This window comes from Mytilus edulis, chromosome 6, assembly GCF_963676685.1.
Source record: "Mytilus edulis chromosome 6, xbMytEdul2.2, whole genome shotgun sequence".
Classification (NCBI taxonomy): domain Eukaryota; kingdom Metazoa; phylum Mollusca; class Bivalvia; order Mytilida; family Mytilidae; genus Mytilus; species Mytilus edulis.
In genome coordinates this window covers 6780252-6808249 of record NC_092349.1, presented here as the reverse complement: position 1 = coordinate 6808249, position 27998 = coordinate 6780252, and the positions used below count along the sequence as shown (strand labels likewise).

At 31.5% G+C, this 27998-nt stretch overlaps 3 protein-coding genes across 4 annotated transcripts in view; 1 reads left to right on the top strand and 2 right to left on the bottom strand.

The window, feature by feature from the left end:
- Nucleotides 1-1875, bottom strand: part of LOC139527033 (clustered mitochondria protein homolog) — a 34463-nt gene extending 32588 nt beyond the window's left edge. For both annotated transcript variants that reach the window (XR_011665244.1, XM_071322280.1), the window contains exon 1: nt 1570-1875. Coding sequence is in view for 1 of the 2 variants with exons in the window: in XM_071322280.1 (XP_071178381.1) it covers nt 1570-1675 (106 nt within the window). In the remaining variant the exon portion in view is untranslated. The remainder of the gene's footprint in view (nt 1-1569) is intronic.
- A 4464-nt stretch (nt 1876-6339) lies between these two features.
- LOC139527032 (AH receptor-interacting protein-like) lies at nt 6340-18842 on the top strand. Its single transcript, XM_071322279.1, has 6 exons — nt 6340-6492; nt 13571-13750; nt 14894-15074; nt 15707-15893; nt 16688-16830; nt 17200-18842. Exons 1-6 carry the CDS (start codon nt 6394-6396, stop codon nt 17400-17402), a joined length of 993 nt encoding a protein of 330 aa, XP_071178380.1. The 5' UTR covers nt 6340-6393; the 3' UTR covers nt 17403-18842.
- Nucleotides 18843-21272: 2430 nt separating this feature from the next.
- Nucleotides 21273-27998, bottom strand: part of LOC139527028 (ras-related protein Rab-35-like) — a 22629-nt gene continuing 15903 nt past the window's right edge. The window contains exon 6 of the mRNA XM_071322274.1: nt 21273-27409. Coding sequence (XP_071178375.1) covers nt 27278-27409 — 132 coding nt within the window. The 3' untranslated portion in view covers nt 21273-27277. The remainder of the gene's footprint in view (nt 27410-27998) is intronic.

The window sequence follows — 27998 nt, the reverse complement described above, 5'->3', positions numbered from 1 at the left end:
GTACTATATATCACTGGTGAATTACAATGTATGATGTAGTAGAAAGTAAAATCACAAAAATACTGAACTTTGAGGAAAATTCAATCGGGAAGTCCCTAATCACATGGCAAAATCAAATGACAAAACACATCAAACGAATGGACAACAACTGTCATATTCCTGACTTGGTACAGACATTTTCAAATGTAGAAAATGGTGGATTGAACCTGGTTTTACAGCACTAAATGGTAGATGTGGTCGTGAATTCTTTCTGTCGCTAGATGGCACTAACCTATATAAGTTCTGACTTAATCTTCCCAGGGTGATGAAGAGTGGATCAAAACCCTTGGCTAGCAATCTAAGAGTACAAATGTGACTTTCAACCACAACTTGACTTTACAAAAATAAACTGACCAACTACCAAACTACCAAAATCAGATTTTTAAGACAATAATTACACAAGACAGCAACCCAAACACAAAAATGGAGGGCAACATACAGTTAATCATCAAACTCAAAATTGTCACAAGACAAGGCTATGAAATACTCACTGGGAAAGAAACAATCAACAAGTTAAGTGCCCATTCATGATCAGTACCCTGTAATTGTTTTAACATCTGTGTCTGTTGGTCTCAACTCTCATAAATTTGCAATCATATTAAATCTCCCTACTTTTAATATATAAACATGAAAAAACTCAACAACTGAGGTTATAGTTGGGTTTTTTTATGATCTCAAACCTCCCTTTCAATCATTATAAACAACCACAATGTTGACACTCACTGACAGTTGCATAATAGTGCAACATTGACAAATATGAAATAAACAAATATGTTGCACATTGTGTAATTTCTTGTCTGGAATAATTGTATTGCATTATTTCAAGTATTTAATGTTAAAAACACACAAGTCTATTTATTTGTTTTTGTAAAATAAACAACCCAATGGAGACCCCAACTCTTTTGAAAGCACATGGTAAATTTCATCATTAAAAATATTTTTTCATCAATGAAAAATGTTGCAATTATTACATCACTGTATCTAATAAATGTTTTATGAATAAAATAAACAAATTGACCACAATGTTGTTTCTCCAGCATTAAATTAAAGCTACAGATTTATTGACCTAGGTTATCAGCTGTTTATGGAAATGGGGTCACCAGTGGGGAGTAAATAGTTTTCGACCCTTACGACCTTGAACATAACCACACAAAACAATGAATGTCTACTGCAATAAATTGTGTTTTGCATGTGTAAACAATTCTAAACAATTTAAAATTTCAATACTGTAGACCTTAATGCCGGAATCTTTCGACTGACTTTAGAAATTACATAAAAAAAAGTTTCATAATGCTCATAAAAAGGGGGAAGCAACTTTCTGACATTCGGTTCCAATGTTTGAGTTGTCAATGCAGAAGTAGTACCAATAAAAAGATAGCACAAAGAACAGATCTTAGCAATATTAAGAAACAGAACTTGCTGTGAGTGTTTTTAAATGCAAATCGTCAATAAATGAAACGTTTTACACATGCGTCGTCTGCCCTTGATGTCACTTCTCAATTTCAACTGTTAATATTGCGATTTGCTTACCGTGTCCGTTAATGACTCTTTCTTTTTTTAATTCCGTTACTTTCTTTCTTTCTTGAGCACTATCAACATTATTTTCTCCATCCGTAACATCAGATATTCCAGCCATCAAACTACGATTTTACAACTCAACACGTGTGTTCAGTAGCAACTGTGTTCTATATTTGGAACTTGTAATCTCTAAATTAAAAGGTGACTTTGAAATCAACAAAATTGTATTACATCACACAAATGCATATACATAAAGATGATAAAGACTATTATTTTGTAAATTGCTGTTGATCTGTAGATATGATGAAATCCGTTTACAAGGATAATTCAAGATTAATATCCTGTTTATAGAGTATGCAGTTTTATTGGGGTTCGATATGGGGTTTTATCAGGGTTAAAAAAAAGTAAAAAAATACCGAACTCCTAGGAAAAGTTAAAACGGGGAAAAAAATATGAAAATACAAAATAAGAACAAAAAATGAAAACAACATGTTATAATTGAATGTGCCCGAAATACTTTTCTGGATTTACCTTCATCATAAACGTTTAAAGCCGAATACTTGAGCACGGATGTATAGTCTTCTGATAATACAGCTGAGGATCGTTGAAGAGGCAGCAGTCCTTTTGCGCCAATTACTGTTTTTCAGGGGTATCATTTGCGCCAAATTTTGTTTTTCAAATGTATCAATTGCGCCAATATTCGGAACTCATTTGCGCCAATTCACTTGTACACATATCTATCATAAATATTAATGACTGATATATTTTATTCTCATTTTTGGGCTTAAAAAGTATCATATGTTCGGCCGATATTTCACTATGAAGATGAGCATGTGGAGAGAAATGACTTGAAATGCATCAGACAGTCCGTGTACAGAGAGAGAATAATACTAATTGCTTTGCTGAATATTTAATAAAGATATACCAATAGAGAAAAAAATAGAAGTTTTTGCTGATCATGTTTTAGTCACATATGTTGATTACACAGTGTTTTGGACCCACCATGCGTATAGGCTTTGTTATTATTAGGAATTATTATGAACTGTTTTATGCATTTCAACCTTTAATTTTGTGTTTTTGGACAGTAAAGTGAAGTTACAAGCTACTACATATATTCAATTGGGAATTACCCATGCAGCAGTAGTAAAAGGAAGATGTGTTTCAGAAAAGGAAACATTTGCCTTGTAAACTGCCGGTTCCAAGTCCGAATAAAGGAGTAGGGAAGTCATTTTTCTTCTAATTGGCGCAATCGTATGTTTTATTTTTGGCGCAAATGATACCATGTAATTTTAAAACATGTGGCGCAAACGTGGCATGCATTGGAAAAAAAAGTTGTGACGCAAAAGGACGCATTTTTGGCGCAAACGGATTTCTCCCGTTGAGGAGCTATATTTCCAGTTTTGTATTTCTTTTTTACATGCACAATTAGTGTAATGCCTCTATTAAAGTGCATGCACAGTTTTACAATTATTTGTTTTTCACAATTCTGCAATGATTCAAGGATTTGTATAGTACAAATCCTTGAATGATTTACATGAGTCAGAAGTGCACAGATTTACAATTATTTACACAGTTCTAAAATGATTTCGTTCAGGTGCACAGTTTTACAATCATTTGCATAATTCTGCAATGACTTAATTTAACACTTTGTTGTTTTTTGTTTTGTTTTTTTCTACACCTATGTTCAATTAGAAGGAAGGATCTGTGCCAACAAATATATCAACACACCTGTTTCTTATGTATGTCCAAAGCCCGGGAACACGTTATTCGATGGTTGACATGTCAGTTGACTTATGTGTGTTTTTGAATTTGTTAATTGCTGTTGTATTACGCGGGCTATTTCAGTTGTGTTCTCATCTGTATTATTATTTTTTTTTAATTCAAATCTCGCATGTGGCAGGTGCGTTCGGACTCCCATCTCAATTTACTCGAATTGTTCAAGTAGTTTTCCTAACCGGCAGTCTGATTAAAAACCCCTTGACGTTGTGTACGATTGGAAGGTTGGTGGTGTTCTCTGGCTTCCTCTATTTATAAAAATTGACCACCACGAAAAAGCACAATAATTAGTGATGAAAGTAGCGTTAAACACTAATTAACCAATCAATCAATGTATTGTTTCAGAACGTGTTGTCTTACCAGGACCTTTTATAGAAAAAAACAAAATAACACTTTCTCTAAATATATTTAGTCCAAATTACTTTCCTGGTATTACGTTCATCAGTGATGGATCCAAAAGGGGGGAGGGTGAGGGATTGGAACCCCCGGCTAGTTTTTTTTTTATCAATGCATTTGAATGTGCACTAATGGTTGGACCTCGCCCGCCCCCCAACACAATATTGACTAAATTGTGAGAAAAAAAAACAACAGTTGAACGTGAGATTGAGATAAAAACTCCAATTTGGAATTAGAATTAGAATAATCATATTAAAGGGAGCACGTAGAACTAGGAAGATCACATACGTGTACTTAGTTTCAAGTTGATTGGGCTTCTTCAAACTATTTCAAATAGTGAGTTTTGAAAATTATGTCAGTAAAATTGAAATTTATAGAATCGGAGGGAAAAAGAGCGCTGAGCCAGGAAGACATATATACATTGCCTGAAATAGTTTGAAGAAGATTAATAAATTTATTAATGTTTTGAATGAACATGCACCACTGAAATCTCGAAGCCAGAGACAAACTTTTCCCACACATTCATAGGAAATTGAGGAACGACATTGAGAATTAAAAAGGGGAATGTCGAAGTTCAAAAAGACAACAACCACGTCTGAAGAGCAGAAAACAGCCAAGGACCATCAATGGGTCTTTAATACAGTGACATGATTCAGCGTCCGGAGGCGTGCTTTAATTGGCCCCTAAACAAAACTGTATACTAGAACATAAGAATGCTGTATATAGAAAATATCTGCTGTATTTTCAGTTTAAAAATAAAAAAGATAAAAATTGAGATAAATACAGGCAGCAGAGAAATTTTTGAATTAAAAAAAAAAATTAATGATGCTTACAGTTGTATAACATCTTTTATTCGACATCACATCCATATATATATATGCTTTTAGAAAGGTTCGTGAATGTCTGACTACACTGCTCAGATTATACTTGAAGACTAGCATCCAGCTTTAGATAAAAATCAATAAGATTGGATAAAAATAAAACAACATTTATTGTAGCTGTACTTATTGACCTTTCAAATGCATTTGATTATTTACCTCCTGACATTTTACTGAACAAATCATTAACGAGGGGGGATAGGAGGGGTCCTGATCCCGAAATCCCGGACTTAAAAAAACGAATTCCCGAGGTCCCGAATTTAAATAAAGTAAATCCCGATGTCCCGAAATCCGAAAAAAACGATTCCCGGATCCCGAAAGGGTCAATCCCGAAATCCCGAGCTTAAAAACACCCGATCCCGGAGTCCCGATAAAGGTCCTATCCCCCCTCATTAACTTATGGTGTATTTGTACATTAAATGTCCCTCTCGCATTCTTTAACTTTCTAACAGAAAATAACATATCAGCTAGGGTCACTTATGTTCTGAGCAATTAAGCTGACTTCTAGAAAGATATACACCCAAGGTTTAATTTTAAGCCCTCTGTTATTTATTGTTTTCATAAATGATATTTTTTACTGTGTGAGTTCTATATATAGTTATGCTGATTATAAAACCTTGTCTTTCATCAGTTCAGATTGCGATTTAATTATATACGTGGTGGAATCTAAAGTTCGAGTCTTTATTGACTGGTTCAAGATAAACAAAAGGAAGACAATCCAGACAAGTTTCATGTTATTGCTGTCGGAAAGAAACCTTTGCAAAAAGTCCAAACATTCAAATGCACGATACTGTTTTTTTTCTCTCTTGTGAGGAAACCGTCAAGCTGCTACGTATCGATATCGATTATCAGGGTTGAGTTCAATAGCGGCTATCAATATCTATGTAACAACTAGTCTATAGCTACACGTTCAATAGTCAAAATCTACGTAGCACTATGTAGCTGCTACGATACTGAACGCGGCCCAGCTGTGCCGAGAAAGTATACTAAATATAAGCAACTGAATATTATTAAATGTAAAATGATATTAATTGAGACCGATAAACTGAACATATTTCATACTTTTAAGCTTTAAGTAACTTTAATCTTTGTCCTCTAGGCTCAGTGACACTTCTGCATATATAGACACTGAAAATTGCTGAAAGTTTAGTTTATCCAAAATCGATTTTACATTTATCCATATTGGTCAATAATTTTTTTCCCACATTAAGTTAAGAGGGGGGAGGGTTGGGGTCAGTGAAAAAACTATTTGAATTAAGTTTTTTTTCTATCCTGCATTGAACTTTTGATGTCGTTCCTTAGTGTTTTTTCAGTTTCGATTTCCTGTAAATAAATCTATGGTCTGGATACAATAGTTCAGTACATTTTGATTAAACTTCAAGTTAGCTTGATGCCGCTGAGATTGCCGATCACTTAGTTTAAACACTCATGCTTCATTTTTTTTTTTTATTTGTAAAGTGACTTCGCGGATTATTCAATGTGAAGAGTCAAAAATTAGTTTTATGGTTCAATAAATTCAAAATAGATCTAATAGCCATTCATTAAATGTTTTAAATTATTTTTTTCTAGTACTGTCATATCTCAAGTGGCATTTTGCTGTGAAGTTAATAGTTTGCCACATCTCGCAAATTTGCTTCACGAAAACATGACAGCTATTTAAGACTTTTAAAAAATATGAATATCACAATTTATACATTTTTACCAGAGTCCCCATGGGAACCTCGGAGAGCAAATTTGGCAGGGGGAGTAACTGTAACCTAACTTCCGTCGACAGTGTAAACAAATCATGACAGATTTGATCGCAAAGTTATACGAACAAGGCATTGCCAAAAAACTTTTAGGTTGTGGCAAAGGTGACTTGCCTGAATATGCAGACGGAACAAAGGTTACTATAGGTCAAATGTAACCGGTTAAATAATTGATCCCAAACCTACAAACAGACAAACGGGGGACATTTTCTCAAATGATGATACAATCATTCAAGGTTAGGGACTGGTTATTTTATTCATTTGGGGAACCTGGCAGAGAAGTTCCCACCTGAAAAATATATCCTATTGAAAACTCCCATCAAGATATACCCCCCCCCCCCCAAAAAAAAAACCCCAACCCAAATTGCGGAGGGAGGCACAGGCATGGAACTTTAAGTTTATAATAATAATAATAATAAATTCTTTATTTAAAGAGGGAACCTCAATTAGAAATAGTATAATTTTCATTGAGGCCCTCAAACAAAATACATGCATACAGTTAACATTCATACATTCATACATTAAATTACAATATATATTACTAGTATATACACAATTCAATCATTGAAATATACAAAGGGTAATAAATGACAATATTTGATATTACACAGGCACTTGTTTCTATCCATTGGAAGACCCACTATTAAGGTATATTTACGAGAAACAAGTGCCTGCGGTTCATCATAACAAATGGACAAATATGGCCGTATTTTCACCTCAAAAACCACTCTGTGTATAGACTTACCTGTGCTGTTTGGAAAGTTTTAATGCCTAGCATCCACTAGATATATAAAGTTAAATGCATTTTGTGTATAAGAAAAATCTTTCTTGGTTTTTGATGGCATTTTTTTCCTTTCTGCAGAAGGTGCAAAATAAAACAAACACCTAAATTACTTTGATACTGTCCACTCACAGCTGACTCAGATAAACTCTTTAACTCACCTATAGTTGTGAAGATACCTCTTGTCCATGTCAATTAAGGACAATCAAAACAATAGAATAGAATAGAATATTTTTATTTCCCAAATTACAGGGCCCATAAAGGGCATAAAATCAGATACAATTGAATTTACATAATTGGTAACAAAACAATAATGGAGGCATATATACGTATATATTTGGAATATAAGCATTGGTCAGAATCAAGCTAAAAACCACATATATATTGTGAATAAACGAATAATAAAATTACATTATACATGTATATGTATTTATTCTCATATTATTTACTTGACTTAGTGTCAGTGTTCATACCTGATCTCCTTAATTCAAAACTGTCACAAATATAACAGCCCAGTTTTTCCATAAGAGTAACATTTTCTTGGGTCAAGAGCCATAAAAATTTAGAAGATTTAAATTTATAAAATTATAACAATTGTTAGAAATATCTTGAAAAAAATCATCCCTTTGAATATCATAAAGAGGGCATTCTAATAAAAAATGAAGCTCATCTTCAACTTTACCAAGTGAGCAATTTGAACAAAGATGCTCAGATCTTTCTATATGTTTTTTTGAATATCTGTCTGTCTCAATTTTTAAAGAGTTAGCGCTTATTCTTAATTTACAAATTGACTGTCTTTTTTTGAAGTCCTGTAATTCTAAATATTTTTCTTTTTTTAAAGAAAAATAAGTACCAAGCTTCCATTTTTCTTCAGTTTATTCCAAAATGTTAAATAACTTTTACATAGTTTATTTTTAACATGCTGACATAAAGAACCAATTGATGGGTCAAAATTTGGTAATTCAATCTCTCTGTGAATATAATCTATACTAGAATACCATGTATTTACATTAGAACTATGTAACTGCTTACAACATATACAAAATGTATAAATGCATCAAATAATAATCCTTTTTTCAAACGTTCCAGTCTACATGGTCTATGACAATATTTTAACATTGATAAAATTATAGTAAAATACATAGGAAATCTACCAAGCTCTGACATTACATGTACAGCTATATTACTTGACTTTCTGTTTACACCAAGAATATATTTCATAAATTTATATGAGCTTTTTCAGAAGAATTCGGACCAATTTTTTTTCTAATATATAATCATTATCTTTTTTACATGCAGCTAAATCAGTTCTAAACATTCCCCATATTTCACTGCCATATAATAGCATGGGTTTAATTGTATGATCATGAAGATGTAAAAAAAGTGGCAATACTAGGGTTAGATGATGACAAGCATCTCTGTAGCTTAAACATGCTTTTAAAGATTTGTTGTATAATTCATCTTTACACTGCTTGAATATACCACTAGATGTAAATGTGATTCCAAGATATCTGTATAATTTTGCACTTTCAATCTCTTAACCTCCAAAATGTAAACAGCATTTTAAAAATTTTCCTGGGTTGTTAAAAATTATACTTTTTGTCTTTTTTAAATTAACATCAAAACACCATTTTAAACAATATTCATGTAACATATTAATTCTCTTTTGCAAGTCTTCCTGTGTTTCTGAAAAAATTACTACATCATCATCATACATAAGACAGTCTACTCTATGGTTATTAATATTTACTGGATCAGGACAAGATAAAAACTTGTCAGGTAGATCATTGATAAATATTTAAAAAATATTTGGGCTTAAAACATCACCTTGTCTAACCCCTATAAATGATTTAAAACATGGAGTCATTTTATTATCAATTTTAACACAGAGGTCACTTTTATTATACATATCTTTAATGATAGAATAAAACTTTCCAGTAATATTATTTGTTAAAAGCTTATATCTGATACCCTCATGGATCACTTTATCAAAAGCCTGTTTAAAATCTACAAAACAGGCAAATAGTTTACCCCCTTTTTACTAATATATTTATCAATAATGGTTTTTAAAACAAAAACATGATCAGATGGTCTACTTTTTTTTTGAAAATCCAATTTGACATGGATTAATCACTGATTCTTTTACCAAAAGATTATCTAGTCTGTTATTCAAAACAGAGTTAAACAATTTACTAACACAAGAGTTAATGGCAATGCAACGATAATTATCTGTTTTACTTGGATCACCAGACTTAAAAACAGCAGATGAATAAACTGATGACCACTGCATTGGATATATATACCAGATGAAAATACATGGTTAAACAGTTTCTAAATTAAAGGATTTAGAACTAAACCTCCTGCCTTTAGCATCTCATTAGGTATACCATCCAGACCTGAGGCTTTACCACTTTTGACTTTAGATATTGATTCAAATATTTCTTTAGTAGAGAATCTATAATCTAATTCACAGAAAGATTTATTTTTTTCCATATTTTCTATTTTATAATTAATTTCTTTAATTCTTGCATTTGTCTCACTAATTGAAGGAGATTTATTCAAATCTGATAAATGATTAAACCAGACTTCTGGTTCTACTGACTTTCCTTTACTATCATCTGTAGACTCCTTTAAAAAATTAATGAGTTTCCAGTATTGTTTTGGATCAGAATCTCTTAAATTGTCAAGGCTATTCAGAATTGACTGTTTAAATGTGCGCATTTTATATTTACTCAATTTATTAAACTCTCTGTAGCGTTTATAATAATATGAACCTCTGATAATAGGATATGCCGATCATACGGAAATTTTGACAATAATTCTCCTTAAGATACCATAAGAATTTTCCTCTTTACACCTAAATCAGAATCAAACCATTTACAATTAGGTTTTCTTTTTTTAGATGATTTATGACGAAAAATATTTGCCTTTGTAGCAGCAACGTTTATTATGTTAAAAAAATCAGGAACTGCTCTCTCTAAATCTTCATTGTCATATTCACGATTCATAAAATTATTTAAAAGAGATTTGCAAACAGGGTGGCAAATTGCATCTTGAAATTTACTTGTTGATGATTTTGTCCACTTATAAATAACCACCTGGAAATGCATTCATTTTAAATTTATTAATAGATAAATTTGAAGAATAAGTTGCTAAAATTCCAAAAGACAGCTTACAATGACAATCTAAAAAATTTGGGATGAAACCTGATATTTTGAAAGATAAATTTTTAGGTAAAAGTGCCTCTGAAACAATAACATTATCTACTACACTAGATCCTGTGGGTTTATGGCATGTTAATTTACCATACAAATCTCCCAATACACTAGCTTCCATTTAAAATTCTCATTTTTGTCGAGCCTGCAACTTTTGTTGCAGAAAGCTCGACATAGGGATAGTGATCCGGCGGCAGCTATGGCGGCGGCGGTGTTAGCTCACTTCTTAAAAGCTTTATATTTTAAAAGGTGGAAGACCTGGATGCTTCATACTTTGTATATAGATGCCTCATGTTACGAAGTTTCCGTCAGTCACATGTCCAATGTCCTTGACCTCATTTTCATGGTTCAGTGACCACTTGAAAAAAAAGTTCAGATTTTTTGTAATGTTGAATTCTCTCTTATTATGAGTAATAGGATAACTATATTTGGTATGATGTGCATACCTTGCAAGGTCCTCATGCCCTTTAGACAGTTTTCACTTGACCTCGACCTCATTTCATGGCTCAGTGAACAAGGTTAAGTTTTGGTGGTCAAGTCCATATCTCAGATACTATAAGCAATAGGGCTAGTATATTCGGTGTATGGAAGGACTGTAAGGTGTACATGTCAAACTGGCAGGTGTCATCTGACCTTGACCTCATTTTCATGGTTCAGTGGTTATAGTTAAGTTTTTGTGTTTTGGTCTGTTTTTCTCATACTTTATGCAATAGGTCTACTATATTTGTTGTATGGAATGATTGTAAGGTGAACATGTCTAACGGACAGATGTCATCTGACCTTGACCTCATTTTCATGGTTCAGTGGTCAAAGTTAAGTTTTTCAGTTTTGGTCTTTTTATCTGATACTATACGCCATAGGTCAACTATATTTAGTGTATGGAAATATTTTATGATTAACATATTAGTCGCACAGGTTTTATTTGACCGTGACCTCATTTTCACGGTTCATTGCTCAGTGTTAAGTTTTTGTGTTTTGATCTATTTTTCTTAAACTACATTTATAAGTATTAAGTCAACTATATTTGTTTTATGGAAGCATTGTTAGCCGTACATGTCAGCCTGGCATGGTTCATCTGACCTTGACCTCATTTTCATGGTTCATTGGTCTTTGTTTAGTTATCTTGGTTAATGTAACGTTTATGTGACAGTTGTATAAATAAAGCTTTATACTTAGGACTATCAACATAATATCAATGATTAGTAAAGAAGGCGAGACATTTCAGTGTGTGCACTCTTGTTGTAGATATACATAAATCTAATAACTGTTTACCTCTAACATCAACCTTACTATCATAACTATGTCTTACATCTTGAAAAGTATCACAATCATAATCATTATATATAGGTAAATGAGTATCATAAACATCATTTTGTATAAAATCTGGCTTTGATCCTGACCAAGCATTCAAATCACCACATAATATAATACTATACAAACTGTTTTTTTACCTGAGGGTGCATCTCATAGTTGAACCACAACTTAGTTAATTTTCACACCTTTTGCATGAAGGAAAAAAATGCCCACATCAAAATCCAAAAGAGATTTTATCTTTCTGAAACACAAAATGCATTTAACTTTATTATATCTAGTGGATGCCAGGCATTAAAACTTTTCCAAGTTCACAGGTAAGTCTGTACTCAGAGTAATTTTTGGCATGTAAATACAGCCATATTTTTCTGTTTGTTATAATGAACCTTAAGACTTTGGCGATTGTAGCCCACAGCTTAGATTTGTAGCCCACATATATAGTCCTATACAAGAAAAGCAGGAGTCAATTTCACAAAATAACTTACGACCAAGATTTGTCTTAAGTCATGAACAATTCAGTATAAGTTATGATCAATCTTAGTCTTAAATATTTTTGAGAAATCGACTCCAGAAATTTAAGTTGACCACACCAAATTTTAGGGGCCATTGGCAAGTGGACCCCTTCTAATTTCAAACCCTGGAGGCGTGAAAAAAAGTTGTTTTTCAGGTTCACAATATACTTAACTCACATGTAGGTAAACCTTAACATATATTTTGTCCCCATCGTCACATGTTGGGAGACATTGAAATACTGGGTGTCTTTCTGTCGTCTGTCCATGTGTCTGTCTGGTCTTGTTAGCACTATCACAGGTATAATTCTTGCCAGATATTTTACCATAGCTGAATATAAGCAATATCTCTGATAAGTTCTCTAATGGTTGCTGATGACTTTTCCAAAAGAGTTATGTCCCTTGCAGTGTCATACACCAAAGAATAAAGATGTTTTCTGCTCTATGGTTTTGGGGGGGGGGGGGGGGGTTGTCTCTTTGACACATTTCCCATTTCCATTCTCACTTTTATATTTACAGTAGATTGCATTAAGTGTGTAGAGAAAGGTAAAATATTTGTTTAGCTTGCTTTTAGCTGATCCATGAAGTCAATATAAGGTTAAATGTAGGTAACCTACCCTTCTTTAAGACTAGACTAGTCCGACATAAAACCGATCTATATGTCTGTAAGACTAGACTACTTCGATAGAAGTACATGTATACTTTATCTGCTCTATGGTCGGGTTGTTGTTGCTTTGACACATTCTCCATTTCCTTTCTCAATTTTATTTACCTTATAATGACTTCACAGTTCAGCTACATGTAACAAGCAAACTAATCAAGTATTCTACAATGTACCTTTCCCTACACACTCAATGCAATCGGCTGTAACTGTAGAAATTGTAATTGTTTTTACACTTGTTGTAAACAGATATCTCCAAGAAAAAAAGAAAATCGGTTGTTGTTGATTAATTTATAAACGTTGTATATGTTAATTGACCTTGACCTACAAATACAATTTTCATTATTGTTTCATTTTTCATCATTCTTGATACATGTACATTTGCTAAAACCTTCATCTTAAAGACCACACGTATTATTTAGTTTTGATAAACTTTATGCTGGGAAGACATTTATATGTGGTATGAATGCCAATGAGATTATCCACCAAAGTTTAAATAAAACAGATATAAGCAATTTTTCGTGGATTGATGAAAACTTGTATTTTTCGTGGACATTTAATTTTGTGGTTTTGCCCAAGTCTGCATACACCCTTATATAAATTTTGTTATTCTTTGACCATTTAAAATCATGGGTTCACCTGTACCCATGAAATCCATGAAAACTTGTATCCAAATGAATCCACATCAATATGCAATATATTATATAAATTTATTAATATTTATATTTTTTTCCTCAGATTATCTTTCACTACAGAACCACAAAATGTGATGACGAGAAGACTGTTATTGATGACAGTAGAAAACATGAGAAGCCCATGGAACTGATTATTGGTAAAAAGTTTAAACTGGAAGTATGGGAAGACTGTCTAAAAACCATGAGAGATAAAGAAAGGGCGTTGTTCATTGCAGATACAAAAGTGAGTCACTGTAACCTACTTAACTCTCCTGTGTTAACTCTACAGTTTTAGTGATAGTTTATGTATATATCTATATACCAGTTTTAACCGTGTTTGCCATTGATTAAAATTAAACTATTTTCTATGACACTTTTAGGTAAACACTTTGATGTCACAGTCCAATATAGGAGTTTGTATTCAAACATTTCAAGGTCACCCATCTCAAAATTGATATCATGGATATCAGCCATAGAAAATTTCTGTAATAAACAAATTTCTATAACAAATTATATTTAATTTTTATTCAACTCAGAATTGATTGATATAAAGAAAAAAGATTTCAAATAATGGTCCTCTATAGGTAGTTTTTACAAATAATGGTCCTCTATAGGTAGTTTTTACAAATAATGGTCCTCTATAGGTAGTTTTTACAAATAATGGTCCTCTATAGGTAGTTTTTACAAATAATGGTCCTCTATAGGTAGTTTGTACAAATAATGGTCCTCTATAGGTAGTTTGTACAAATAATGGTCCTCTATAGGTAGTTTTTACAAATAATGGTCCTCTATAGGTAGTTTTTACAAAATTTATCATTTGTGTACAGGTGTAAATAGATGTGGTATGAACATTTGGTATGAGTGCCAATGTGATAACTTTCCATCCAAGTAACAATTTATAAAAGTAAACCATTATAGGTGCAAGGTACAGCCTTCAACACAGAGCCTTTGCTCTCACTGAACAGCAAGCTATAAAGGGCCCCAAAAATACTGGTGTATATATCAAACGGTGTCCTATTTGTTTTTAATTTTTATTTGAAATTGAATATTCTGTTTTAAACAGGACAGCTAAAGTTTTTAAGATGAAAGCAGCAAATTAAAGCATTTTTGTCACTTATATTTTTTGGGGGCCTTGATGACTGAGTGGTCCAAGTAGTTACTACATTATGTACTGTAATCACTAGCCAGTTAACAATGGGGTTGTGAGTTTGAACCCCCTCATGCAGGTGCACTCATCTCCAATCTTAATTGACTAGGATTGTCAGTTTTTCTCTAGAAGGTCAGTGGTTTTCTCTGGGCACTGGCTTTCTTCACCAATAACTGGCCACCACGAAATAGCCTAAGTGGCATTAAAAAATCAAAATAAAAAATCACTTATATTTTGCAGCATGTAATGGGATATCCTCATGTATCCAAGAGTTTAAGAGGAATCTTCGGGAAGGATAAAAACCATGAACATCATGAGGGTGGCCATTGTTGTGGCATGATGGCAATGGCAGAACAAGGCTTAGGTTATCCAGATCTTGACGATCTTGTTAAAAATCCTCAACCTCTTGAATTTACATTAGGTATGTCAGGGATTTGCTGCTATTCGTTCACTATGTACAACATGTTACTAATGTAATTAACTTTACCTATGGTTTGCCAAAACTTTTGTACAAGTAACATTACCTTACAAGTGCACAACTAAGATTTACATCAATGTGATTTGTATGAAACACATATCTTAACAGTCAAACCAAAGTAGTAACCTCAACCTTCATTATTTTGGTGCCGTGACCAGGATTTAAACCTTGGTTGAACTTTGTAAACTTAACCTGAGCAGCCATGGCTGTAATAAAGACATAATTAATTGTAGGAAAAAGAATCTGTAAATCATTAAGTTCATTGCATTGTTTTGATGAAATTACTTTTAAAATGATAAGAAATTAGTTCATATATCATTATGTACTATCCATCAAATATAATCTTAATGAATCAAAGAAGATGTAAGGTAAATGTCAATGAAACAGCAACTATTTTTAGTGATTAAAGTCATGATTTCAATTCTCAGTATACCAGAATGTTATTCAAAATTCATAAGTTAGGACAACACTGGAATGAAGTAATCCTTAGATCTAGTAAAATTAGGAACAGAACAAGCTTCATAAACAATAAATGAGCAATTATTTATTAAATTTAATCGCATTTTAATTTTTAGAAATTTTAAATGTGCAAACACCCAATGGTTATGAGAAAGACACATGGGCCATGTCAGAGGAGGAAAGAACAGACAGAATACCAGTTCTGAAAGAGGAAGGAAATGCTTTGTATGCAGAAAAAAAATATGGCGAGGCTGCTGAAAAATACGGGGAAGCTTTAGGATTGCTAGAACAGAAAGTTTTAAAGTAATTTAATTGTTATAAGTTGTATAAAACTTGTATAAAGAATAGATTGAGGTTTGAATTATCAAAAAAATATAAGAGAGTTATGAAAAAAAGAAGATGTGGTATGATTGCCAATGTGACAACTCTCCAGAAGAGACCAAAATAACACAGAAATTAACAACTATAGGTCACCGTATGGCCTTCGACAATGCTAAGTAGTTAAATAAAAAGTATGTAGAGTGATTTGGCTTGATTCAATAAAAGCTTTTTCTAGAAAATAGAAAATCATTTGTACAATTTTTTCAATAGAAAAAAAATTGATCGTTATACCCATTAAATAGATTTAAAGTACAATAGAATATATTATATCATAAGACCATAAAAATTAATAGAAAGAAACATGTGAATAAAAACATGAAAAATATGGATGACAAAAAAAATCATGATTTATAGAATAACTATAACATATATAAATCAAAGAATTCAAATAGAGAAAAATATTCAACTAGTGAGGGATACATTAATTCATGAATGCACATAGCACATGAGTCAATTATCAGTGTTGTTTGGTCACAAGTTATTCTTTTTATTACGTTGGGGAAGGGCTTTTTTATGCAATTTAAGTAGGAAATGCGTTTTTCTTTGCATTCATAATTTGTTTTGACTTAGGCATTATCATTGTTTTAACAATGCTTATTGTTGTATGATGTCAGTGTGAAATATCAGTTTTATTTCCCTAGAAAATCATTGTTATTCATTGCAACCAATGCAATAGTTTATTATGTCATTAAATCCATGCTTTATGTTACTTTTAGAGAAAAACCAGGTGATACAGAATGGGAAAAACTTGAGGACATGAAAAAACCATTTTTACTTAATTTTTCTCAGTGTAAAATAAATCTACAGGAATACTACCCTGCTGTAGAACATCTCTCTACAGTACTGAAAAGAGATCCGGGTAAGTCTGAAACCCTAATAACTGAAGAAATACTACCCTGCTTTAGAACATCTCTCTACAGTACTGAAAAGGGATCCAGGTGGTTATAGTTTATGTGTGGCTGGAATCTGTATATAAAAAAAATATTAACTTGATAAATGAATCAATATTTTGTTTAAGTCTTTTTTCAGTCCGAAGTTGTGTTGCTAAACCTCTTGTCATCAGTTTGACAGATTAACAGGGGATACGTTTCACAGCAATGCCTTACTGGTAAATGGGTTTAAAGCAATAATAGTGGATATGAGAGAATCTCATAATGCTCTGTAATATCTATAGTACTGGTGCTTACATTTTAAGCAAAACTATGTAAATATTTGTATTCTTTTTCAGACAATGTAAAAGCATTATTTAGAAGAGGAAGAGCACATGTTGGAGCTTGGAATCCAGTGGAAGCTCGAGAAGATTTCAACAGAGTTATAGAACTTGATTCCACTTTATCTGGTGCAGTGAAAAAAGAAATTAAGATTTTAGATGACAAACAAAAATTAAAAGACGAAAATGATAAACAAAAATTAAAAGGTTTATTTAGTTGATGATATTAGAAAATTAGAGTTATCTCCCATGTATTGTATTCAACTGGTTATTTCCAGATTTATCATAAGCTTAGGAAACCATCTTGGCTTTTTGATATGCTTTATTACAAATTGGATTGCGTGTAAGGTGAAGATACACATGCAGTGTTCACATTAATGTTAAAACCACAGAAAGCATAATAAAATTCCAGACAAATGATTTTACATCCACAATATTTATCATTAAGTTTTTATTTCAAGATGTTGTTGGATTTTTGTACTCAACAATGACAAACATATAATACTCTGATCAGGCTGTCTGTCTGTACATTTATTGTGAAAGCCACACCAAAGCTCAAGTTTGTATATTATTATTTTAAAAAAAACCCACACTGTTTGGTTTTATGTATGAAAGCTGCATTATGATTTTGACAGATGAATAGAAATGAGACTTTAGTAACTTTTTTTAACTGATTTTTTTTTCTTGATAATTCAAATTTATTTCCTTGGATCTTTCTGATTTTGATGAATTGTTTGTTTTTAAGAGTATTTACAATTTTATAGTTTGTAGAAGGCCTCATGATTTTTCTTTGGATTTTTCAACAATTTTCAACAATGTTTGGTTCTCTTTTCTGATTTTGATAGTTTTTTTGACTTTTTGTTTCGAAAGGCCTAACCTTTATTTGTGAAACTATTTGACATTTATTTTGTCAAATTTCTTTCACCAATTCAATTTTATAACATAATAACCAGTAAAGGCTACCTCCTTTGTTATTTAATTTTTCATATTGATAGATTTGTTGATCTGTAGTCATTGGTATATCATGCTCAAATGGCACACCTGTTATTTTACACTTTTTCATTACATAGTTTGAAATACTTGAAATATATATCATTTTCTACTCTCCTTTTCTGATTTTGAGCTTTCAACCCAATCCTTAGGTCGTTGACACACCTTGAAGACTTTTTCTTTTTAGTGTAAAACAAAATATATTAAATAGCAATGACTAGATCATATTTATTTATTAGTTGTTGTGCATGTCCAGCAGTTCCATCTTAAATTGGTAGAGTGACTGAGTCATAGTAATTTGCGTGAAGAAAAAGAGATTATAAGGACAATTGTAGCTAATTTTTGGTGTTTTTTTTTTATCCCATTTCATAAAATGCTTTCCAAATTATTTTTGTTTTCTAGAAGCTTACAATATCTAAAACTAGTAAAATTTTTCAAGAAATTGCGAGTTCAAGATAACATTTATTTAAAATTCTTAATTTTGATTTCATGTTTGAACACATAGGATACCAAATCAAAAAGCAAAATATCCAAGATGGCAGCCCTATTAATGTTCAGTTGAACTCGTATTTTATCTTACTTAAATTTAATTGGCCGATTTATAGGTGCTTATAGTTTTATTATTGAATATGTTTTAAGTTTTTGAAATAAAGTTTAGTTAAAAATATCAACATTGTCTGTTTTGTTATTGTTATTTATTAATAATCAAAGGTGACAAGTCAATTGAAAGCTTTCCATTTTATATAGAGGTCATTTGGTTTGTCCGATTGATTGAACTAAGAGACATTGAATATAATTTGAGAGATCAGTGTGTGAGAAATTCCAGATGATTCAACAAAGATTTGGAACAGTTAGTTCTACATAGATATAAGAAGATGTGGTATGAGTGCCAATGAGAAAACTCTACATTCAAGTCACATTTTGTAAAAGTAAACCATTATAGGTCAAAGTACGGACTTCAGCACGGTGCCTTTACTCACACCGAACCGAAAGCTATAAATGGCCCAAAAAAATGACTACTGTAAAACCATTCAAACAGAAAAAACAAGCGGCAACCACTGAACATCAGGTTCCTGACTTAGATAATTAATTGAGCAGTTTACATCTGTAAGCATTAAAAGAGAGGCGAAAGATTCCAATCGGACATACATGCTATGAAAAAAGACCAACGAACTAACAACAGTACACAAAACAGAACATAGAAACTGAGGAATAATAACACATAGTTGTCAATATAATGGAATTTTATGCAACTTTTATACAAGTGAGAGGTTTAGCTAGCTATAAAATCCAGTTTAACACACCATTTGCCTGTACCAGAGACATATAATATGTATTATATGTCTCTGCCTGTACCAAGCCAGGAATATGGTGGTTGTAATCCATTTGTGTCAAAGCATTTTTTTGATTTGCCATTTGCTTATGGACCTTCTGTTTAGAACTTGTTATGTTTTTGTTATCTTACTTTTTACATAAATGAGGATCACTTGTTTGTCCAAATCACCGAACTGTGATCTTCAGGACTATGCCACCAGACCTAATAATTTTAAAGGAAATTTTTGAAAATTGGCCAATCAGAACTGAAGTTTACACCTGGCTGCTATGTGTCTCATCCATCAAAAGGATACTGTTTGACTAGGAACGATGCTACAACAATCCTGTCAAATAGTTTAGAGAAGCAATAAAAATGTGTTTCCTATAAGGTTATGATGGAAACTGATTCAATGAAACAATGTTGAAAAACATTACTAGCAAATGAGGATGGTTTGAAGAAGCATCCTACTGAGATTCAAGACATTTTGCCCTGCTTGTTTTAAATTTGCCCAGTGGTATTACAATAGAAGATGTACATGTGAGTTTGCAGATTACAGACTATGATGACAGACTGTGCATAGCTCACATGGCTTTTCAGGTCAGCTGTGCTAAAAGGACACTGACTTTAGTTTAGTGTGTTCTAGTATACTTCTGGAGGTATATTTTAATAATAGACTAAGAAGTATGATGATTTTAGCATGAAGTTCCTGGTCATTTTAGTTTTCTCAAGGATTTGTATAGTATGATCTTACTATACAAATCCTTGGTTTTCTCAACAACCAATTTGGTACAATTTATCAACAGGATCTGCTTTCCCTTCCGGAGCACCTGAGATCACTCCAAAGTTTTTGTTTGGTTAGTGTTGCTCTCTCTTAAGTTTTTATGTTGTGTTTTGTATACCACTGTTTCTTTGTCTTTCTTTATTAGCCATGGTATAGACAGTTTATTTCCATGGCATAGACAGTTTATTTCCATGGCATAGACAGTTTATTAGCCATGGCATAGAGTTTATTAGCCATGGCATAGACAGTTTATTAGCCATAGCATAGACAGTTTATTAGCCATGGTATAGACAGTTTATTAGCCATGGCATAGAGTTTATTAGCCATCGATAGACAGTTTATTAGCCATCGATAGACAGTTTATTAGCCATGGCATAGACAGTTTATTAGCCATGGCATAGAGTTTATTAGCCATGGCATAGACAGTTTATTAGCCATGGCATAGACAGTTTATTAGCCATGGCATAGACAGTTTATTTCCATGACATAGACAGTTTATTTTTGACTACTGAATGTCCTTTCGGTATCTTTCTCCTATATTATGTGGTGATAAGTGCTAACTGCTTACCCTTCCTTATTACCAATGTTTATCCCTGTTTTTTGGCGAGTTCATGTTGCTCACTTATTAGTTTTATTGGCTGTGACTGTAACTATGTTATATCTTATGTGATGGCAAGGATTTTGTCAATTTTCCTCAACTATATATCTTAAAATATTTCTTGAACCGTATCTTTATTTTAATTGGATTTTTTGTCTATACATCATACCTTCCAAAACAGGTGGACAACTATTGCTTCCCAAAGAAATATAACATTTTCAAAAATGTAGATATAACCTTCTGGGAAAAAAGAAGTTGTAACCAGAAAGGTGTTTGCCATAAATTAGAAATATCCTTTGTTGTCTCATTGGTAATTATACTGCACCTTCTGTAATAACTTTATATTTGTGAAATAAGAAATTAAATCCAGAATGGCCACTTTTTGTTACTGTAAACAAAAAACAATATAAAAATGTCAATTTTTCTTTATTCATTTTTTTTCTATAAACATTGACATGATTAAGCCTATATATAGATTTTATCTAAAAATTATTATTGCTTAACAATAAATTTACAATACTTAATTTGTATACAATTTACAGATTATTTACACGGACATAACATCAACAAGGACCATAATGCCCTTTGGTTGTTTATAACTATAATATCTTACACTGTGAAAAATTGTTGCCTAGGAGGCCACACATACTGTAATTTCAGAAATTATTGCAAGGTTTTAATTATTGCGAATGATGCGACAGGGTTGTAAACACAATAATTAAAACTCGCATTTTGTAATATTTTATCTGAATTAAGCAGGATTTTTTTCAAAATTGTAAAAATTAAAATTGCATTTAAGTTTAGAATTACATAATCGTAATAATAAATGCACGCAATAATTTCTGAATTTACAGAATAGAATATTGTGGATTCATTATTTGTTGTTCGGTACTAATTTTTGTGGACTTCAGGGATTCTGGTGAACCAGGAAATAAAATATTCAATGACTTACAAATTTTACATAAGGTTTATGCAGACTTTGGCAAAAAGACGAAATTATATATCCACGAACATACAAGTTTTCATCAATCCACGAAAATTGGTACCCACAAATAAATCAATCCACAGCAAGGTTTTACATTTTTGCACAAGAAAATGATAACAGTCTCTACAAAATGATTAACATTAGAAAAGATGGATGGATAGGTAGGAGTTTGACGTCCAGCAGCAAGTATTACATACATATTCATGAACAAATACTTATGTTAGTTTTTGGTTTGACCAGGCCTGGGATTAGAACCACCGCCTCCTACACTAGTTGAGCGTGTTACCTTAAGACCACCATGGCTGCTCAAAAGAAAGCAGCCGTTTGTATTCCTATAGAAGTTCATCATTCAATGTATATGATACTCAGATTTTTTTTACCAAAATAATGTGTTTCTTTTTTAAATTAAAAAATATTAGAGGAATGTTTGAGCTAATTCATGCATATTTATGGTCAATTTCAATTCTAGTGATCACTACAAAATGAAGTAATCTAAGAAGTATAGCTACAACAGAGTGGTCTACAGTTTCTGGAGAATTAACTTCCATTAGCCATAAAAAAAAAAAAGAAGGATGTCTTCCTCAAACCACACAATGACTTTATAAAAGAAACAGTTAAACACAGTGTTACATAGATAGGACTAGGATGTGTTGTTAAACATTTGGTTTAATTCCAGAGTTTTCTGTACTAATACTGATTCCTAGTAGATTGTTGTTTCTTATAAGTCAGCTGAGGTCAATAAATAAGTACAAGATTTTTAAATAGTTGAAAGTTGGTATCACACAAATGTAATAAATCCATAGTATATGTTGGCTAGACGCTTATTTTATATATCTTGTGAAGTTAATGCAAGCTATTCCCCATTTCCATTCTCAATTTTATAGTTTAATTTTCAAAGAACAATTGTTTACACTTTTTTTCAGCCTTTCCCTTGATTACAATCGAGCAATGTTTATTTATTTACTTATTGAGGTATAATTTTGTTCAATTGGTTTTTTGTTTAGTTTCCTCAAAAAGAATATGATGAATTTCAATGTACAGTTTCACAAAAGTCTGGATTTCAACAAATTGTAAAATTCTTTCTTAAGTTTAAGAAAACAGAGTTATAGATTCCAAGTTTAAAATGATTGGTAGATGCATGACTCTTCAGGTCAACTAGATAAAATACACATTGACTTGTTTAGAAACAAATTTGAAAGCAAGCCAAGTAAGATATATTTTGCATGGAAAAATTCCATATTTTCTGATAAAATAATAATGTTTTTTTTCATTTTTTCTCACTTTATTTTACTGGTAAATTCTATGTTTAAGAGAATAATTACTGGGCATGCTCAAACTCTACAACAAAAATGTCCAAGGAGAATATGCATGATTATATTGTACATGTGACATAAAATGTAATATTCAACAAAATTCCTTCAAATACAAAATAATGAGCAATTATTACAATTATTTATGGCAATATAGTATAAAAAGACAAAAGAACAAACAAAATAAATAACACACATCATGTGATCATAGTTTTAGTGTAATGTAATTGTTATATTGAATGAACTACTCCATAAACTGGACTACCATGCATGTATGATTTTCTTTCTTTCTTCACTGGAAACTAATTACAGTTTATTTTTGGAAAAGACATCATAGTATATTGTTATATTTTTTCTTCATATAAATACCAGTGAAATGAAATTGTGTATGGTAGTAGATAGAGCAGGGTTTCCAAAGAATCCCTATTTTTAGTTTCTACATAAAAGAAAATCTTCCTAAAACTTCTACATAATTATGTTATTCTGAGTAAAAATACTTAAATTGATCACCAAAACCATTAAACAAATTTGCATAAAGTATAAAATAATATAAGTAAAAAAATAATTTAGAACAAAATATTAAAAAACTCAAATTCCAATCCATCTGCAACCGTCAACATTATCCTTTCCAAGCTATGGCAAATTTTGTTTCAAAATCAACATTTAAAAATTAGCAAAAATCTTTGCAAAAGGCATAAAAATGAAAATATATCAATAAATTACAGCATCTTGTATTATAATACTCTTCTTCAGTAATTGGCGGTTATATAGTTACATGTAGTACTGGTAATCATAAAATTACAAATTGTCTGTTGGGGCATTAAATTAATCAATAATGTCTGTCTACTTATGTTAAATGTGGGTATAACTCTTTGAAAGTCTAGATAATATGTTCAAGTCCCTTTCAGAAGATAGGAGCCAGGTTCATAGTGGTGGGTCTAGGGGATGTTTTAGGGTTAGAACCCAACCTTTTTTTTCTAAAAAAGTTATGGGAAAGTGTCATGGAGTTTAGGGTTTGGAACCAAGCTTTGGGTTAAAGACTGTCTTTTGTCATATCTTAACATGTTTTTTTCTTTGTTTACTTACAAATTGTTAAATCTACTTACTACTTGTAAGGGTGATGGACCTTTTAAGGTAATTTGGGTTTGGCCCATTTAATTTGTGGACAATCAAAAATAGTCAAATATAACAGGGGGATTTCAGAAATTTGGGATTTAATTATATTGTGAGATGAAAACAGATACACTTTTTTCACAAAAAAATCATAAATTGACATTTAAATTCAGGAGGAGACTGTCTCCTACCGTCTACTTAAGTTGACAGGATACATTTAGTGCATAATACATTGTATAGGCGCACATTGTGCATGGCTATTATGGTATAGGGTTTACAATTGATTTGGTTTATTTTGCATGGAGTCTTGTTGTCATTTTCCAAATATATACGTTTATTCCTATCTAAATCAGAAATAATAAGATATTTTGGAATGTAATCAGAAAATGTTTAATTAATATGCCTAGTAATAACACAAACAAACGCTCCATAGAGAAACAAGTGATATATGAGTATTTAAAGGTGACTCGCATCAATACTGAGATAGCACTAGATGTTTCATAGTAAAAGTATTCAAAATAAGCCAACACCAGGAACTCTTTATTCCATTAAAAGTATTATGCCATTAACAAGCACTTTTCAAAATATTCTTTGGATGAAATTAAGAAGTTACTAAATATCATAAAATGGGACTTTCTCATAAACTACACAAAAATATATAAGTGTCTATGAATGAATATATCCTAGCAGATTTACCATAACAAAAGTCATGTAAGAATAAAATGGTTGATACATATGAAATTTAGGAAATTACCTTTCATGAAGAATGTATGGTATGAATTGTATTTTAGATATTATACGTTTCAGAGTTAAGTGTGTCATGCATTTTTATTTAACTAGTACACATTTTTTAAAGGGCCAGCTGAAGCCAGCCTCTGGAGGCGGGATTTATTGATGTGTTGAAGAACCAATGGTGATGTTGGGCTGTTTTCTGCTCTATGACACATTCCCTATTTCTATTCTCAAGTTTAACCTCCTACTGCCCTGTATTTTGTCAAAGTAGGATACAGGAATGTGTCCCCAAACTTTTTCATCAGCCCTGATAATTATACAACCTTACTTTTATTGTTACCTTTTCTTACTGTGATTTTTTAAAATTTTTGTTTTACACTTATTTTAAGTAATTCTATACGGAGAGATTGTAGTATTAACAATAAAAAATATTTTAATTTCTAAAATATCAAACTTCAATATCTTAGAAATAATTTTTTTTTAATTCTAAGCTTTAAACAAATTGCATAAAAGCAGTGCTATGTATATAGTCTACACACTTAACCATAAATCCTATGGCCCAGGCTTGTAAAATTCTTCTCTACAAGCCAACAGAATCCAAGAGAATTTATTTGAATACTTTCTGTTAAGAGGTAACAAACAGAGTCATTTTAAATTGAAAATCAAAAAGAAAAAGAGAGAATACCAGTGAATACCAAAAGAAGGCAGTTTAAAATATTATACAGCAGTTAAAATTAAAGACAAATAATATTTGCAAAAATATCTGAGAACAATAAAGGATGTAAGACATTTTAATATGTGGGATAAAAGTACTAACTTGACATGGATTTCACACATAGCAACTCTGAATTAGAAATATGGCAAAAAATATTTCACATTCTTCAATTAAATCAGGAAAATTTATCTGTACTAACAATAGTATACACACATGGTACATGTTGTCAATCATTATAGGTTATTGTCGCTGGGCTTCCAAAATGTTGCATGTGACTTTTTTGTCAAATACTGTTTTTTGACACAAACCGTCTTTGGGGAAGGAAATCTTTGATATTCCAAAATAGAATACAATAAGATCAATCAAAACATTTCAAATAAGACAAGTTACAATATTGCCAATACCATGTTTGAAAAGGTTGCTACCAATATGTTGAAAATAGATTAGGGAATCAAATTCTTGTACATTTCTTTATTTTTTTGTGAAAAATAAATGAAGTTTTTAGGTAATCCAGAAATGTCAAAGTTTTTATTTCACTGCCATTGAAAAAAATGTTCAATTTCACATTTAACATTTTACAAGCTTTCATTTCGACCAAATTCTTAAAGTCTGTTTGTGACATATTTTTTTTGTTGAAAAATAAGTAATTTACAACATTTTGGAAGCCCAGCAACATTAACTATGTTTATACAATATGCCTTTATAAAATGAACCAGTCAATGTAAATGTATGAAGTGAAATTTGTTACATATGTCAACATTATATTTCTTCACCGAGAATGAGGATCAGCATTGAGAAGTTCTCCGTCCAAATCTTACTTTCAACTAAGTGATGATTATATATATCTCAAGACAACAAATTTGCTTTTTTAATTTTTCTAATTTTATTGATGAAACACATATATTATGAAATTCTTATATTTAATAATTTAAAAAAAATACATTGGAATGCAATCCATTCCTGCTGTCAAGGGCAATAACCTACACGTAAAAAATATCAATACTAAAAATATTCCCATTTACTTATATGAACCAGCATAAAGCAAGTCTAATTTTATAAACTCATGCACATTCAGCATGTTCAATGCTGTTTGCCATCATTTCTTTTATATTTTTGTAACCTATCTGGATTTTAATTTTTAGACTTTGTGCACACAACTATCATTGTAATTTTTAAATACCAAAAATTATCTTTTACTTTAAAAAATAAATTATCTATCTGGTAATATTTTGAGTAACAGACACAGAGTACAATTGTATAGAATGTTCGCAAATAATCATCAAATGATAAGTCTAACACTCAAGCATAATACATTACAGTATTCAATGCAAATAATTCTTTTAAATTTTTACATTGCATGATTTCACATCTGTTTTTTTACTCCAGAGCTGTTCCCCTTTATAAACAAGATAATTCTCATTTACTCTAGAGTTGTTCCCCTTTAAAAACAAGATAGTTCCCATTTACTCTAGAGTTGTTCCCTTTTGTAAACAGGTGCTTTCCCTTTAGACAGATTGCAGATACATTACAACAATAAAATACAATAGACTACCAACATCAACAACATTTTTTTGTCCGTTTGTCTTTCGATCTTCCATTAATTTTAATTGCATCTGATGGTTGATCTGCCTGCTTTTTCATTTGTTCTTTTTTGGACTGTAATACTAATTTTGTTATTGCAAGAAACATCTGAAATATAAGAAAAGATTATCAAAATAAAGAAAAAAAATAATAACAATGTTTTGGTGCTATAATTTGTATGAAGATGCTTCCATTGATATAATAAGATTGCAGTGTAAGATTGATTGATTGATTGGTGTTCAAAGCCACTTTCAGCACTATTGCACATTAGACAGTTTTCACCAGAGATAACTGTAGTGACCAGGAAGACCACAAACCTTTGGTTGAAAAAAAACGACAATCCTAGTTTTAAAATAAAGATTGGAGTTGAGCACACTTGCCAGGTGGGGGTTTCCAACTCTGACACCTCAATGTTGCATTGAAGACACATTTTACCGTATTTCAACTACATTTTTTTACTTATCTTATTTGCACTCACAAAAAGATAGCAAACTTCAGTACACAAAATGAATTTGAAATCTTTAAGATTCCTGTTAAATTAACAGTGTTAATAGACTGTCATGGTGGACTTCACTGATAAATGGGGACATAATCTAGGTGACATGTCACGATCATTTAATTGTGTCCATCAGGGATTTTCTTGAAGTTAAATTTATGTTCATCATGAAATCGAGGAATACACGTTTCCATTGCTGCA